Below are 14,682 nucleotides of genomic sequence, written 5' to 3'. Positions count from 1 at the left end.
CCGCAAGGGAATCCAACTCTTGAAGCGTCACAAATCACCAGGCCCAGATGACTTACCTCTGACCCTTTTTAAAGATGGAGACTTTCTGAGTAAGGAACTGACTGAGTTACTTGCAAAGGTTTGTCAATTAGAGAATGTTCCGACATCGTGGAATGAGTCTATAAATTCCCCTATCTTCAAAACGGTTCACTTCGATTCCGCAACAACTATCGAGGAGTAAGTCTACTTCCGATCGCGTCCAAACTATCGGCTTCTATCATACTTCGTAGATTGTTCAAAATTAGAGAAAGAGATTGATTCGCGAGGAGCAGGCTGGTTTTCGCTCTGGTCCAGGATCCACTGATCATATATTCACCCTCCGTCAAATGTTAGAACACCGTCATACTTATTAAAGGACAACAATCGTAGTGTTTCTTGACATTAGGGTCGCTTTCGATTCTTTGGACAGGACTGTTCTCTGAGATTATCTACTGAAGAAGGGTGTGACTGAGAAGTTTATTCACATCTTGAAAGTCCTATATATAAACACCTGAGACAGTGGAGACACATTACCACCTCTCTCCACTGTACCATTCACGCAATGGTGTTAGGCAAGGTTGCCCGATCTCACCATAACTCTTCTGAAAACAGCCCGACCGTTGTTGCTACCTTGACGTGGTGGTCGGGCTTGCCCATCGTGATGAAGCAACCGAGCTATACTGGCTGGAACAACTGTTCCTCAAGGTCCTACCATGTCAGATAGGTCGGTTGATGGGCGGTAAGACTAAAAGCAACAAACCCAAGGTCCGAAGGCGAAGTCGTACTGCTGACTGTACAGAGGTGTGACAGCAGTAAGGTGTTTCCCTCAGACAACCAGCGTGACAGCGATGCTGCCTTCCCACAAGGAGGGGTGGGGTTAGAAAAGCTCGACCCTAAAAATGCACACCTCGCCTTATCCCACGGATATCCGTCTCCGGCGGTAAGGTCTCAACAAGTACGGAGCTAACACAAAAATTACCGATAAAAAGGTCGTGTGTGACCGACCTCAAGCAGTTGTCCCTTGGGCACTGCAGTCACGCTCCCAGGTCACTAAGACCACCTCTAATCCAATTTCCTTCTCAGGTACCTCCAGAACAACCCTTTCACGGTGTGGGCAACCGGGAAGTGATAACCGCCCTCATACCTCTAACAGCACTCAAGACCACTGTATTCATAATCAACCTCCGTCTTCACTTTCTATTATTCCTCCTACATCGACTTTCACCTCTAAACTTCCTTTTTCGGCTTCCTCCTCAAATGTCACCATAGCCAACGATTCTAGTGCTCAAAACTCTGTCCCAGGTCTACTGAAACCTCGCTCCACACTACACATTGGAGCCTTCAACGTACGCACCCTATGTCAAATCGGTCAACAAGCTTCCTTGGCTAGAACCCTAGAATCTCGTACCATTGATGTATTCTGTGTCTCTGAAACACACATACAGGATCCCAGTGTGGTCATTCACTTGACCTCACCTCGACAAAACGGAGAGCCAACGAGATACACGTTCCGTGTATCTGGTGACCCGACGGCCAGCTCTCGTGGACTGGCAGGAGTAGGCATAGCACTAAGCATGAGGGCGGAACAAGCACTGTTAGAGTGGATCCCCGTTAACAGTCGTTCTGAAAACAGCTCTGATGCATGTACGTAATGATAGTGTGGGTCTGCTACCCGAAGAAAGACATTTCAACCTCGGTTGTGCCGGTGATATTGTGTGATGATACCAAGTTATGCAATCCACATTTAATCAGTTGTCAATCAGTGTCCGTAGGTATGACATGTGATTTGCACCTTCCAAGTGCAAAGTACTTCTACAGGACTAACAATCTGATTCTGCACTTACCATGGGTTGTGAGCAGATAGAAGTAATCGAGAAGTTCGTGTATTTGCATAAGTGCTGATGGTGGCGTGAGTAATTAGATCAAGTCACGTATATTGAAAGCTAGAGAGGCTTATGCCAATCTGGGTCATCTTTGGGGCCTTCGTGATGTTAGTCTGGCTGTAAAAGGTCGGATCTACAACCCGTTGGTGAGAGCAGTTTTTCTCCATACTTGTGAGACCTGGTCTATTCGAGGTTGAAGATGTTAGACGACTCTTTGTGCTTGATCATCATTGTCGCTGAAGGATTGCTGATATTCAGTGGCAACTCCATATCAGTAACGCAGGGGTTCGGGATCGTGTGTTCAGCACAGTGACGATGATTCACTTGGTGTCACTGTCTTGAGACATCGACTTCAGTGGTTTGGACATGTAGTAAGAATGCCTTCCTAGTGAATTCCACATCGCATTGTTTGCCGGCGGTGGGACCGGTTGGGAAAAGCAAATAGGTGGTCAATGTTTGACATGGCCACGATACCATGTACTTTGCACTTGGAGTCAGTCAGTTACAACGCAGGACCAAGCACATATATGCATCGGTCCAAGTTGCCATACCTCATTGCACTTGGAAGGTGTAAATCACATGCCATACCTACGGACATTGACTGACAATTGATTAAATGTGGATTGCATAACTTGGTATCATCGTACAGTAATACAATATCATCGGCATAATCGAAGTCGAAAAGTTTTCACCTTTTGCCTTATGATTAATCTCAACATTGCTAAGAAGGTCGGTTAGTGATACATTAATACTGCCTGTGGTCAAAGACGTGCAGGCTATACATATCTCCTACCTTCATAGACCACGTATCACAGACATAGAGTATTACAGGGCTATAATGAACAGTATACTTGCCCTTCAGTTGATAGACGAACCCCTTTCCTGAGCCATGTGACGCAATTTGTCGGGAGTCAGGGAGACCCTCAAAACTTGTATCGAGATTTTTTCAGACATCAAACACGGCTAATCAGAATTCCAAGATATGCGACGTGGCTAACGGTCCTCATTGTTCTACTCTCGATAGAAAGTTGAATTAATGATTGACGCAGAACAGTCATGAAAGTGAATTTTAAAGAGTGCATTGTAAGCACGCTTAAAACGGCAGTGTATCGTAATGTGGTTTCTATAAAAGGGTTTCGAGTACTCTGGTTGTTTCTTAGAACTACTACTACAAGGGTATGGCTAAAATATCATATCCAACTGACATTTAAGTAACCAATCCATGCTGCAAAAAAGCCGGACCTCTTTAGAAAATCTAAAGGACAAGTAATGGTTCAGAAACTATTGTTTGCCGTGATTTTGTTTGCTCAAGGATTGGTTATTACAGAACGCATAAAAAATGGCTTGAAGATCAAAGGTCCTGTTCTCTCACCAACTGATTAATCACCATAAATTCCCCCAAAATATATAGTATATATACCAACGACGAATGCATTCCTTCTAGCAGGAATTAAATCCTTAAAGAGATGTTTACTGCAAAGGTCAACATAAACCAATTTATCAACAGTTTTCCTTCTTTGAGGTTTCCAAACAAAGAATCCAAAGATAACTATACCTAGACTCACTAAAGCATTGTATAAAATTATCAACAACTGACTGCCATCTAAGAGGCATACGGGAAAACCCAGTATTCAGTCGGTTTAAAATAAATATGAAGCAGCAATGTGTAATTCACAAGCGCATTTCGAAGCCCACAATGTACATGTTGAAATCAAACAATCTAGGGATCTATAAAAAGTACCAAGAAATCACCTACATTATTGGAGGGTGAATTTATTTTATCCCGCATGTAATGAGAGCAAGGAGTTACAGTATTTTCTTAAATGCATATTCATAGTAAGAGATCTGGACAAAGTCTGTAGAAAATGAGAAACCCATTAGTATAATCTATGATCTTGGAAAGGCCTTGAAATAAGGTCCCATCCACCAAGCTTTAACCAAAATTGGATACATTTGAAATAGCTAGCAATCGGCTCAAATGGATCACGGATTCTTTGTTGGCCGGGTACATAGTAAGAATCAGTTATAAAGCCTTATATTCGGAGACGGTACACAGCGAGTTTTTGCTGACCTCATTATTGAGCCACTTTGTACTGAAGACGTAAAAATATAACGAGAAGTAGGAAATAATGAGTCCTCAAAGCCGATCTCAGTATCCTGACTAACCGATGTGTGACATAATTATTGCCAATGAAGATATATAACCGTATCCACATGAACATCAGAAATAAAGCGGTGTTATGCCACCTTGCCTTTCATTTTTAGAGATCTTGATGTGATATTTGTACCAAACAGATCAGTCAACTTGGTCAGTTAGATTTCGAGAAAAAACACGCTTCACTGAAAACATCTAAGGCATATGGAAATTCAAAAGCTGGAAAAAAATGTACGGAAGTATTTAACACTATTTAATGAATGAATTGTTTCCTTCGTCTGCTATATTATTAAACGTTGCTTCAGTAGTACAGTGTGCTTTATTTGATCGTTTTGAGATCACTTTATAGAAACTGCCGAGCTATTTCATTAGGACAGACTAGATATGTTGTTTTTTACGAGTATTTCATGTATTCAGTAATGTACTGCATATTTTTTCGCTACATGAGCCTCCACAATGTACAACTGCTGACGTGGCTGGAAAAGCCTTTAAATATACCATTCTAGATGTAAGCTGCTTAAAATACACCAGTAGAAGTAAAAAAGAGTAGTCATGGGAGAAACGTTAGAGCTGTACAAGTTCAGCGAAGGGATATTTTTGGAGGCTCATGTAGAGGTACTTAGCCGTGGTAAAGACAAGACGCCATACAACCTGATTCGTTGGTTTAAATACATGGATTTGTGTACAATGACAACACAATGTGCGTTCCAAGTCGTTGCTCAAGAACTGTAAACTTAGTCAGAAAGTTATCTAAACTTTCAAAATCTTTATAGTAGTCGGCCATCTTGAACAATTATCGTATATATCAACTGGACTTACCCCCGACTCTGTACATATTATTGGATGCCATTGGGATTCCGTCAGTCGTGTAAATGACAGCTATTTACAAGTACTCCGCGAAGGATTCGAATAAACCGTGGAATTCAGAGGGATGCCAGATTCAAAAGTTGATAATCCAGTGCGCGAACGAACAGTTGATCCCTAATCCGCGTCTGTGTGAGAGCTGTGCGTATGCACGTGCGTGTGCGGATGTATGTGTGTCGTGCGTACGTATATGCGCGTCTGTCACTAAGTCTATTGAGCTTTTTGGAGGGGTCGGTGTGTACGTTTGTTTTTGAATTTAGGTGCGTTAATTGTGCCCAATTCTCAGGCAAGCATCGTTTTATGAATTAACAACCCGTTCTAGACTTAACATCAACTGGAACTTCGGTTTTTTCTGAGGAAATTCTACGTAGATGAATGATTGTTGTTTTAGATGCAAGCCAAGTAACCTCAATGATATTTTCGGATCCAAAATATTAAGGTATGATTCATTTTTGAAAGGGTATCAAAATGGATATCGTTTTGAAGTAAAAATTCTGATCTGCTTGATTATCATATTCGATTTTAATATTTTTAAGGTGTTGATGAGATTTTATTCAAAACAAAAGCTCTTATGACTTATTTAGTGAAAAAATGTGTGTATGGAGGCCGATTAGGAAAAATAACTTGATTTCTATCATTGTCGTACTGATTAATTTTTGTTGCTAAACTGAACTTACGTCTTTTTAAGGTGGTGGACTATATAGGATTCATTCTCATAGGCATAAACGACCTTGTCCTGTCATCAATTGTATACGGCTCATTCGTACCTTACACTCATATTATGCAGTTAGATGAAGCTCTGAAGTATATTGCGTAAGATAGTTTATTGTCTTTAGTATTCTTTCATGTTAGATTATAAATCTCAATGAATATTTTCGACCAGAAATATTATTTGTTTCAGGCTCCTAATATTGTTTTCGTTTAACTTCATTCATGCATCTAGTAATAAGACTATTCGGTTTTCTTGTTCGCAGTACAAGGTAACCGAAAGTAATGTTTGCTTTCCGATAGCTTCAGGGTACACAGTTCCACATACTACTCACTACTCATTTGATATACTACTTATATTGTGAAGAAAACAATACAATGTAGACGGGCAAACTGTTCTATTCATGTCTATACATTAAACCAGTATTCTAGACAATATATTAACAGTTTCCTTTATCGGTGGTCGGAAAAATACCAATGACCAGAGAGATTTAAAAAGCATCCTATGTTTAACACCGAACAACTCAGTATTAGACATCGCTAATTCCGTTTGATATTAAAGATATAATGTTTACGTCACACTATGTCTACAATTTCAAGTACAGACTAGAGGGAGAATGAATCTATTCATAAAAATATATTAGCTAATTGAAAGCATGAAAACTTTATTCATCCCTAAATTTAAATCTTTTCACATGAATAGTAATATCAGCAAGTGATACATAACCTTGACTAAGTTTCTATTATTAACTATCCGACTTTCTATTTGTTTGTTACAGAGAACATGGAATTATCGCGTATTTTATTTGGATGTAAGTAATTAATAAACGAAGATCAGGTGAATAATCTAGAGATTAGTACTACTATGGATACCATACTCTTAACCCAGTAACGACAAGCAGCATTCATTGTCTCTCTTAGTTTAGCTACTCATGAGTAGCTACATTTTATTGATAAGTTTTTTTTTCGTAGTACCGCTATGAACGGATCGTTAATACTGCAATTCTACTATGAATAATACAAAAATAAAATATTTAAAGAATTTTTAAAAACTATGTTGAAAATTTTCAAATGATAATTCGAAATTTCTATTACTATTTCAATTTCATATTTCAACTCTCAGTGATATAAGTACCGTCACCGAATAACGACAATTTTGATTTGAAAAGATTGACTACACAACTTTCGTTTATAAAATAAATGCTGCTTTGAAATAAGGTCCAAGCTTCTTTGATTAATAAAATAATGAATTAATTTTGATTTATCATGTAGGTTATGTCATGTTTTCGAAATAATCGAACCTAAAGATATGAATAAATAAGTTCATACCAATTTAAACTAATATTTGGTTCAAATCGTAATATCTCTAAATGGTACAAGAAAATTTAATCAATTAAGGGAATATTTTTTGACCAATCTAATTGGCTTTTAAGACTAAAAATCTTCCAGTTGTATTATTTTTGGGCTAACACCTAACATCAAGTTTATGTTTCCTTGCAAAAAATTGATTAGCAGCTAACAGCCTCAAAAAGTTTATCACATATCTTATTCTGATGCCGCTGAAATTTCATTCTACCAGATAACAATAGATATTTAGGTAAGTGGAATAAATCTTTTAATCTCTTCAGTATATCTACAGATACATTCATTTAATTGTAACACTATTTATATTCATTTCATATATTTGTTTATGGATCAGCAAAATAAAATCTGTCAAGCATACGCATATGCCAATAAGAGACTGTTCAATTGCAGCTCAAAACATTAATCGGTAGATCCAAACAACCAATGCGAAATTGATCATAAATTTTACTTTGAATTAACATAGAATAATAATGTAAATATGCATCATCTTAATTTATTCCATAAATTCCAGGTTCAATAATATTTTTGTGTTTTTTGATGATTTCTATCCAGATACGCTTAAACAATTTTTATTGAAATGTTGTTATTAATGTGGTCAACTACGTTGTGATTAGAGCAGATACCTTTATTGACATCAAGTAATTGTCCCATTGCATTTAATTTGGAAAATGAGGTTGAATGAGTTGCGGTATAATATCCTACTTATCTCAAGAGCTAATTTATTTTTATATAAGGTGGTAAATGAACATTATCACTTAGTTGTTGTTATATCTAGGACTTGGATTTTTGCTATACTGCGTACAATTTGAGCTCTCGAACACTAAAACCCTCCAAGTCGCAAGTTCGAAGACAGAAGAGTAGGAAAGAATCTTATTCCAAACAGTGTCAAATATAGTACAAAACACTCAAGTATTCATAGTTTTTAGTAAAAACGAAGTCATCGTTACAGTCATCCAATCCGTATTCAGTGGCTTTTGGCATTTGTCCAGTCGGGAAGCTACACATCGAGATTCTGGAATATTCTCCCAAAGGATGATTAGATGGAATGTCTTCGGCTCTTTCTGTGCTTCTTAGAGCTTCCTTGAGTTCACCTCCAGCTGTCTCCACAATTGTAAATAACAATGAAATATTTGTGAAATTCCACTTGTTTCAGTAACTTCCAAGTAAATATCAATTCTTTATTAAAAACTATCTTTATTGTACTAGAATGATTTCTAAGAAAAAAGTAATAAACGCTGAAATTGAACTTATAAGGTTAGTTGTTTTAATGTATCTGTATGATCATGTAAAATTTTGCACAATTATACATTGTATCGAAATTCAAATGAATATGTTTAGAAGTCACATTTAATCATTTACATACTCAAAAATTAATCACAATTAAGATCCTTCATTACATTTTTACTTATTCAATTACATTGGATTTATTTGAATAAGATGATATTTGTTGTTTTAGAAATAACAATTAAACATGAATAATCAATTTATCAAGAGTAAAATTTATTTCTTTTACATTTATTCATTTACTTATGTGCTATTCCGGTAATGTGATGAAATATTAGATAATATTTCTGTTCTAACATTCTGTAGATAAGATTTTAATACTAAAATACAATATGAAATTGTAAAATGGTATAGTTCCCACGTGAAAACAAGAATCACTAAAAAAATTCAAATAATTAAAATTTAGTAAAACGTTTCACAATGAAAAGATGAACATTGAATAGGTTAATGTTTATTCCATATTTTTGAAAAATTCACAGAAGTTTCCAACGATTACTTTTAAACAAATCTCTGTATACCACAGCATGATGATTGAGAAATTTGTTAATAACTTTAACTGAAAACATGAATACACATATGACCAGAAATCCAAGGTAGTTTTTAAAAAAAATATCATTTGTGACTGACTTATACTCTGATGGATTTAAAAATAATTTTATTAATTGGTATAGATTGCTGTTTTATTTTAGCCTATCGTAGGCTTCAGTCTAGTTTGAAGGTAAGTGATGAATAGATGAATTGTGATGAGCAGAGTGTATGAGAGTCTGAAAGATGAAAGAACAGCAGAAAAGTTGAACCTACGACTCAGTAGACACATAGGATGCACTTACATTTAATAATGAAAGGGATCAACAACAATTAGTAATAACACAGGGATGAGGTTAAAACAGTCGGATAATCGAAAATGGGAGTTGAACATATGTGATTTCAAACCCGTTACTGTCTTAATTGTGACATCTAGTTAATTAAGCGAAAATTTGAACTCAACACAATAGTCACAAAATTGTTTGCCATATATACCGAATTAAATATTAAAATAATATATATTAGTTAAGGCTAGAATTAATAAACTCATGACCAACTGATTGAGAGTTATACTGTTAATCACTAGTCAAAAGTAAAGTATTTGAAATTACACACGCTGAATATTAATAGAATATATTGATTTAATAAGTTAAATATATATGAATCATTTTATATTGGTTGAAAATCTAATAAAAATGAAAACTAGAACTGAACAGCCATTTATTACTTCCTGGTTTTCAGTAATCATTATGTTATTTATATCAGATTCATCTACATCATCTAAATAAATTATAAGCAACTACTTATTAATAGTATGATCTGACAAGGAGTTTATTAGATTTTAGTTTAAGAGTGCTGATCATGATGTTAACCAAGTGAGAGAATTCAAACAGATAAATACCAATAATAACGAATTATGGTTGTATTGTATTTTGAAGTGAATGAATTCAAAACATAGGAGTTATTTTAAATAAATAATATATTTGTAACATCCCAATGAGTAGGAAAATTAGATTCTCTGACGTTTCGTGACTCAACAGAAGCCACTTCTTCAGAGAATAAATAACTAAACTTACCCAATGTTCAATTTGTCCTTATATCCTCAAATGTAAACCATCGTCTTCTGTTATCTTGTCGATACTGTGTACGCGTGTATTTGCAATACTTTTTATAATAAGTTAATCTCTAAACCTTCTATTAAGTGTCTAGTTTTTACTAACTGACAGATAAAGTCTACATTACCACGTAAAGTTTATTCTAGGTGATATGAATATCAGACTTTTATTGATTTTCCTGAGACCTTACAAACTCCTCGGTTTGAAATCCTTCATTGCTTCTAAACCAATTTGTTTATGGTTGTCAACACACAGCCATAATAATGACAAAATTTCGTATCATTTTACTGTAACATGTGTTATCGAAACTCCGCCTGTAGCTTTTCTAGAGTTACTGCCGGTCGCAAGCCCGCATAAAGGAGAAGGGTTTGGCATGGGGTTAGAGACCCCATCCCATAGAAAACTATCTCGCTAAAATAACGCTAACCAGAAAAAATAATTCAAACCATTTTAACTCTGTCCTGGGAGTTAGAAGGTCCTCATTTAGAAGAACTGTGACGCCTCATGGTGAAAGCCGAGTTCCTTCGGAAGCCATGAGGCTGATTCCCCTTCTAACAACTAGAGCAACAATTTTTATAGGTACATGGAACGTACGGACAATGTGGGAGACCGGGAAGACCAGTCAAATAGAAACGGAAATCAGGAGATACAACTTGGCAGTACTGGGAATCAGCGAAACCCATTGGACCCTAGCTGGACAACAAAGGCTCAATATGGGAGAGATGCTGCTATACTCCGGTCACGAAGAGGAAACTACTCCACACACTCAGGGAGTTGCTCTAATGCTGTCCAAAGTAGCACGAAATGCACTTGTAGGATGGGAATCTCACGGATCCAGAATCATCAAAGCATCATTCAAAACAAAGAAGGAGGGGATCACAATGAATATCATCCCATGTTATGCACCAACCAGTGATAGCAACGACGATATTAAAGATCAATTCTATGAGAGGCTGCAATCAATCATAGAGAAATCCCCAAGAAAGGACCTCACCATTCTGATGGGAGATCTAAACGCCAAAATCGGAATAGACAACACTGGATATGAAGATATCATGGGACGAAATGGACTGACTGGGAGAGAGAAACGAAAATAGGGAAAGATTTGCAAATCTGTGTGCATTCTACAAATTGGTCATAGGAGGCACAATATTTCCACACAAACGTATATACAAAGCTACATGGATCTCACCGGACCACACCACAGAGAACCAGATAGATCATATTTGCATCAATAAAAAATTCCGAGGGACAATGGAAGATGTGATAACTAGGAGAGGAGTTGACATAGCTTCAGATCACCACCTAGTTGTGGCCAATTTAAATCTGAAGTTAAAGAAGAACTGGACAACTGGACAAACAGCACTACAAAGGTTCAATACAGACTTCCTTCGAGATACTGACAAACTCAATGAATTCAAGATAGCTCTCAACAACAGGTTCCAAGCCTTACACAATCTACTGAAGGAAGAAGAAACTACTATGGAGGACAACTGGAAAGGTATCAAGGAAGCATTAACTCCAACGTGTCAAGAGGTTCTGGGCCTCAAGAAGCATCATCATAAGGAATAGATCTCTATAGAACTACTAGACAAGATCAAAGAAAGGAATAACAAGAAGACAGCAATTAACAACAGTCGAACACGAGCAGAGAGAGTTCAAGCACAAGCTGAGTACATAGAAGCAAACGAGCAAGTGAAGAAGAGCATTAGAGCCGACAAGAAGAAATACGTGGAAGAACTAGCAACGATGGCGGGAAAAGCTGCAAGAGAAGGAAATATGAAACAGCTTTACGATACAATGAAGTAACTAGCTGGGAAATATAGTAAACCAGAGAGACCGGTCAAAGACAAAGAAGGCAGGCCAATCACTGAAACTCAAGAACAACGGAACAGGTTGGTAGAGTACTTTGAGGAACTCTCGAACAGGCCGGCTCCAACGAATCCACCAGACATCGAAGCAGCACACACAGATCTTGCTATGGATGTCAGTCCACCAACGATGGAAGAAATCAGATTAGCCATCAGACAAATCAATAGTGGGAAAGCAGCAGGACCTGACAATATATCAGTTGAAGTACTGAAGTCAGACATCGAAGTAACTCAAAACATACTTTACCTTCTATTCAAAAAGATTTGGGAGTAGGAACAAGTGCCGATGAACTGGAAAGAAGAACACGTCATCAAGATTCCAAAAAAAGGAGACCCGAGCAAGTGTGGAAACTACAGAGGCATTACACTACTGTCAATACCAGGGAAAGTCTTCAACAGAGTGTTGCTGAACAGGATGAAAGACGCAGTAGACGCCCAACTTCGAGATCATCAATCTGGATTCCGTAAGGATCGGTCGTGCACAAACCAAATTGCGACACTACGGATAATCATCGAACAATCAATTGAGTGGAACTCGTCACTGTACATCAACTTCATTGATTATGAAAAGGCATTTGACCGTGTAGATAGGAGGACATTATGGAAACTTCTTCGACACTACGGAGTTCCTGAGAAGATTGTCAACATTATCCGGAACTCATACGACGGACTACAGTGCAAAGTAGCGCATGGAGGACAGCTGACAGACGCATTCCAAGTAAGGACCGGAGTCAGACAAGGCTGTCTACTTTCTCCCTTCCTCTTCTGGTGGTCGACTGGATTATGAAGACCTCGACATCTGAGGGAAAACACGGCATCCAATGGACAGCTCAGAACCAATTAGACGATGTGGACTTCGCAGATGACCTAGCCCTCCTATCGCATACACACGAACAAATGCAGATAAAGACAGCCAGTGTAGCAACAGTCTCTGCATCGGTAGGCTTCAACATACACGAGGGGAAAACCAAGGTCCTCAAATTCAAAACGGAGAACAGCAATCCAATCACTCTTGATGGCGAAACTCTGGAAGATGTAGAATCCTTCACATACCTGGGAAGCATCATCGATGAACAAGGAGGTTCAGATGCAGACGTAAAAACGAGGATTGGCAAAGCAAGGGCCGCATTCCTACAGTCGAAGAACATATCGAACTCAAAACGACTGTCTGTCAACTAATATCAAAGTGAGAATCTTCAATACGAACGTCAAGGTAGTTCTACTGTACGAAGCGGAAACTTGGAAAACTACAATAACCACCATCAAGAAGGTACAGGAATTTATAAATGGTTATCTACGCAAGATACTCAACATCCATTGACCGGATACCACCAGCAACAGTCTTCTGTGGGAGAGAACAAACCGTGTTCCAGCTAAAGAAGGAATTAGTAAAAGACGATGGAAATGGATAGGACATACATTACGCAAATCATCAAACTACATCACGAGGCAAGCTTTGACTTGGAATCCTGAAGGGAAGCGGAGAAGTGGAAGGCGAAAGAACATATTACGTCGGGAAATAGAATCAGATATGAAAAGGATGAATAACAACTGAAAGGAGCTGGAGAGGATTGCTTGGGACAGGGTTGGATGGAGAATGCTGGTGAGTGGCCTATGTCTCTTCACGAGGAGTAACAGGCGTAAGCGAGTAAGTACGTGTTATCGGCGTTTATTGGGAAGCAGAAGAGATCTAAAACAACAGCACGAAAATCGGGATCAGTGAGTGTCTGATAACCAAGAACACAAAGAGCTTGCACGACGGACATATATTTCAAGAATCGAATAACGCGGTTCGAGTACGAAAGGGGAAATCATTGCAAAATAATCTCATCCATCATTTCGTAGATCCAGTTTACATAGGGCTTGTTCCTCTTTACATCACGTTAACCCTTTATCGCCGTGAAATATGGAAGAAACAGATTCTAAATAATAACGTTACATGTAATGATTTTTATTACTGTCACATTACTACCAATTGATTTCCATTCCTCGAAACACGTGAAATATTCAGCTGGCTCAGTATGGTGCTGACTTTATTTGTCGAAAATTTTTCTGTTATTAGGATGAAAAAAAGTACTAGGCTTTCAACCATTGCTAAGGAGATTTCCACGTAATTCCATTTTTACATCTTAGCCTCAGGAAATTGTACGACTATATGTTCAGCACACGAACCCGGATTAACACTAATATTTCAAGCTACTGGTGAGACATTGTAGTGACTCACTTTTATCACAAGAACACGATTGGTTTAATGAAAACAATCATTATTATAACCAATTGTACCAGTGACTGTTTAATGTGCTTTTTGTTTAACTGTGCTGAAAACATCCATTATATTCACTTTCATTGTGACCTCGCGCGAATTCGGTTACGTTCTGTAACCAAGTTTGTATTCTGGCACGATCTCGGTATCCTTTCGATACCACGAGATCGCCAGCGAATATATCTCGATTTGGTCCATTGACTGCCTTCTGATATTTCGCTTCCGGGGGATTTTATGGATTTGTTTGGCATGTGTTTCTCTATAGCGGTGTTCATAGTCAATTTCGACTCGACGCCACACTACAATATTTTCAACAATTCTGTAACAAACTAATTTGGCGCAAATTATAAGAGTGTACTAAGATGAATTGTTAGCTATTCTAGTTGACGACATTCTCAGGTCGATTCTGTTTCATGTTTGTTAGCTGTGATAATTCCGTCTTACAGTCAGTTATTTAGATTTGATATATACTTTATGATGACAAACATACGATAGACAGTGAATAAATCTCTTGTTAAATCTCATATCAATATTTACGACCTCTCTCTCCTCTCTTAGTAATTTGAAAGTACTCTCTAAATCATTTCCAGATCATCAGTTGTATGTTAAAGTCCCCAGGATACATTGCTAT

At 37.7% G+C, this 14,682-nt stretch overlaps 2 protein-coding genes across 2 annotated transcripts in view; one reads left to right on the top strand and one right to left on the bottom strand.

The window, feature by feature from the left end:
• The window catches only part of MTA2_4 (Metastasis-associated protein mta2), a 32,118-nt gene extending 27,066 nt beyond the window's left edge, over positions 1-5,052 (bottom strand). Inside the window, exon 1 of the mRNA XM_012938206.2 lies at positions 4,876-5,052. Within this exon, the coding sequence (XP_012793660.2) occupies positions 4,876-4,906 (31 nt within the window). The 5' untranslated portion in view covers positions 4,907-5,052. The remainder of the gene's footprint in view (positions 1-4,875) is intronic.
• Positions 5,053-10,085: 5,033 nt separating this feature from the next.
• Positions 10,086-11,538, top strand: MS3_00003857 (uncharacterized protein). Its single transcript, XM_051211720.1, has one exon. It carries the CDS (start codon positions 10,501-10,503, stop codon positions 10,831-10,833), a length of 333 nt encoding a protein of 110 aa, XP_051073280.1. The 5' UTR covers positions 10,086-10,500; the 3' UTR covers positions 10,834-11,538.
• The last annotated feature ends 3,144 nt before the right edge of the window (positions 11,539-14,682 follow it).

This window comes from Schistosoma haematobium, chromosome 1, assembly GCF_000699445.3.
Source record: "Schistosoma haematobium chromosome 1, whole genome shotgun sequence".
NCBI classification, from domain to species: Eukaryota; Metazoa; Platyhelminthes; class Trematoda; order Strigeidida; family Schistosomatidae; genus Schistosoma; species Schistosoma haematobium.
The sequence above is the reverse complement of the archived record's forward strand: the minus strand, read 5'-3'. Positions and strand labels throughout refer to the sequence as shown.

Excerpts from the sequence above, each read along its gene's own strand:
- MS3_00003857 (XM_051211720.1), top strand. The coding sequence starts at position 10,501 with ATGGAACGTACGGACAATGTGGGAGACCGGGAAGACCAGTCAAATAGA.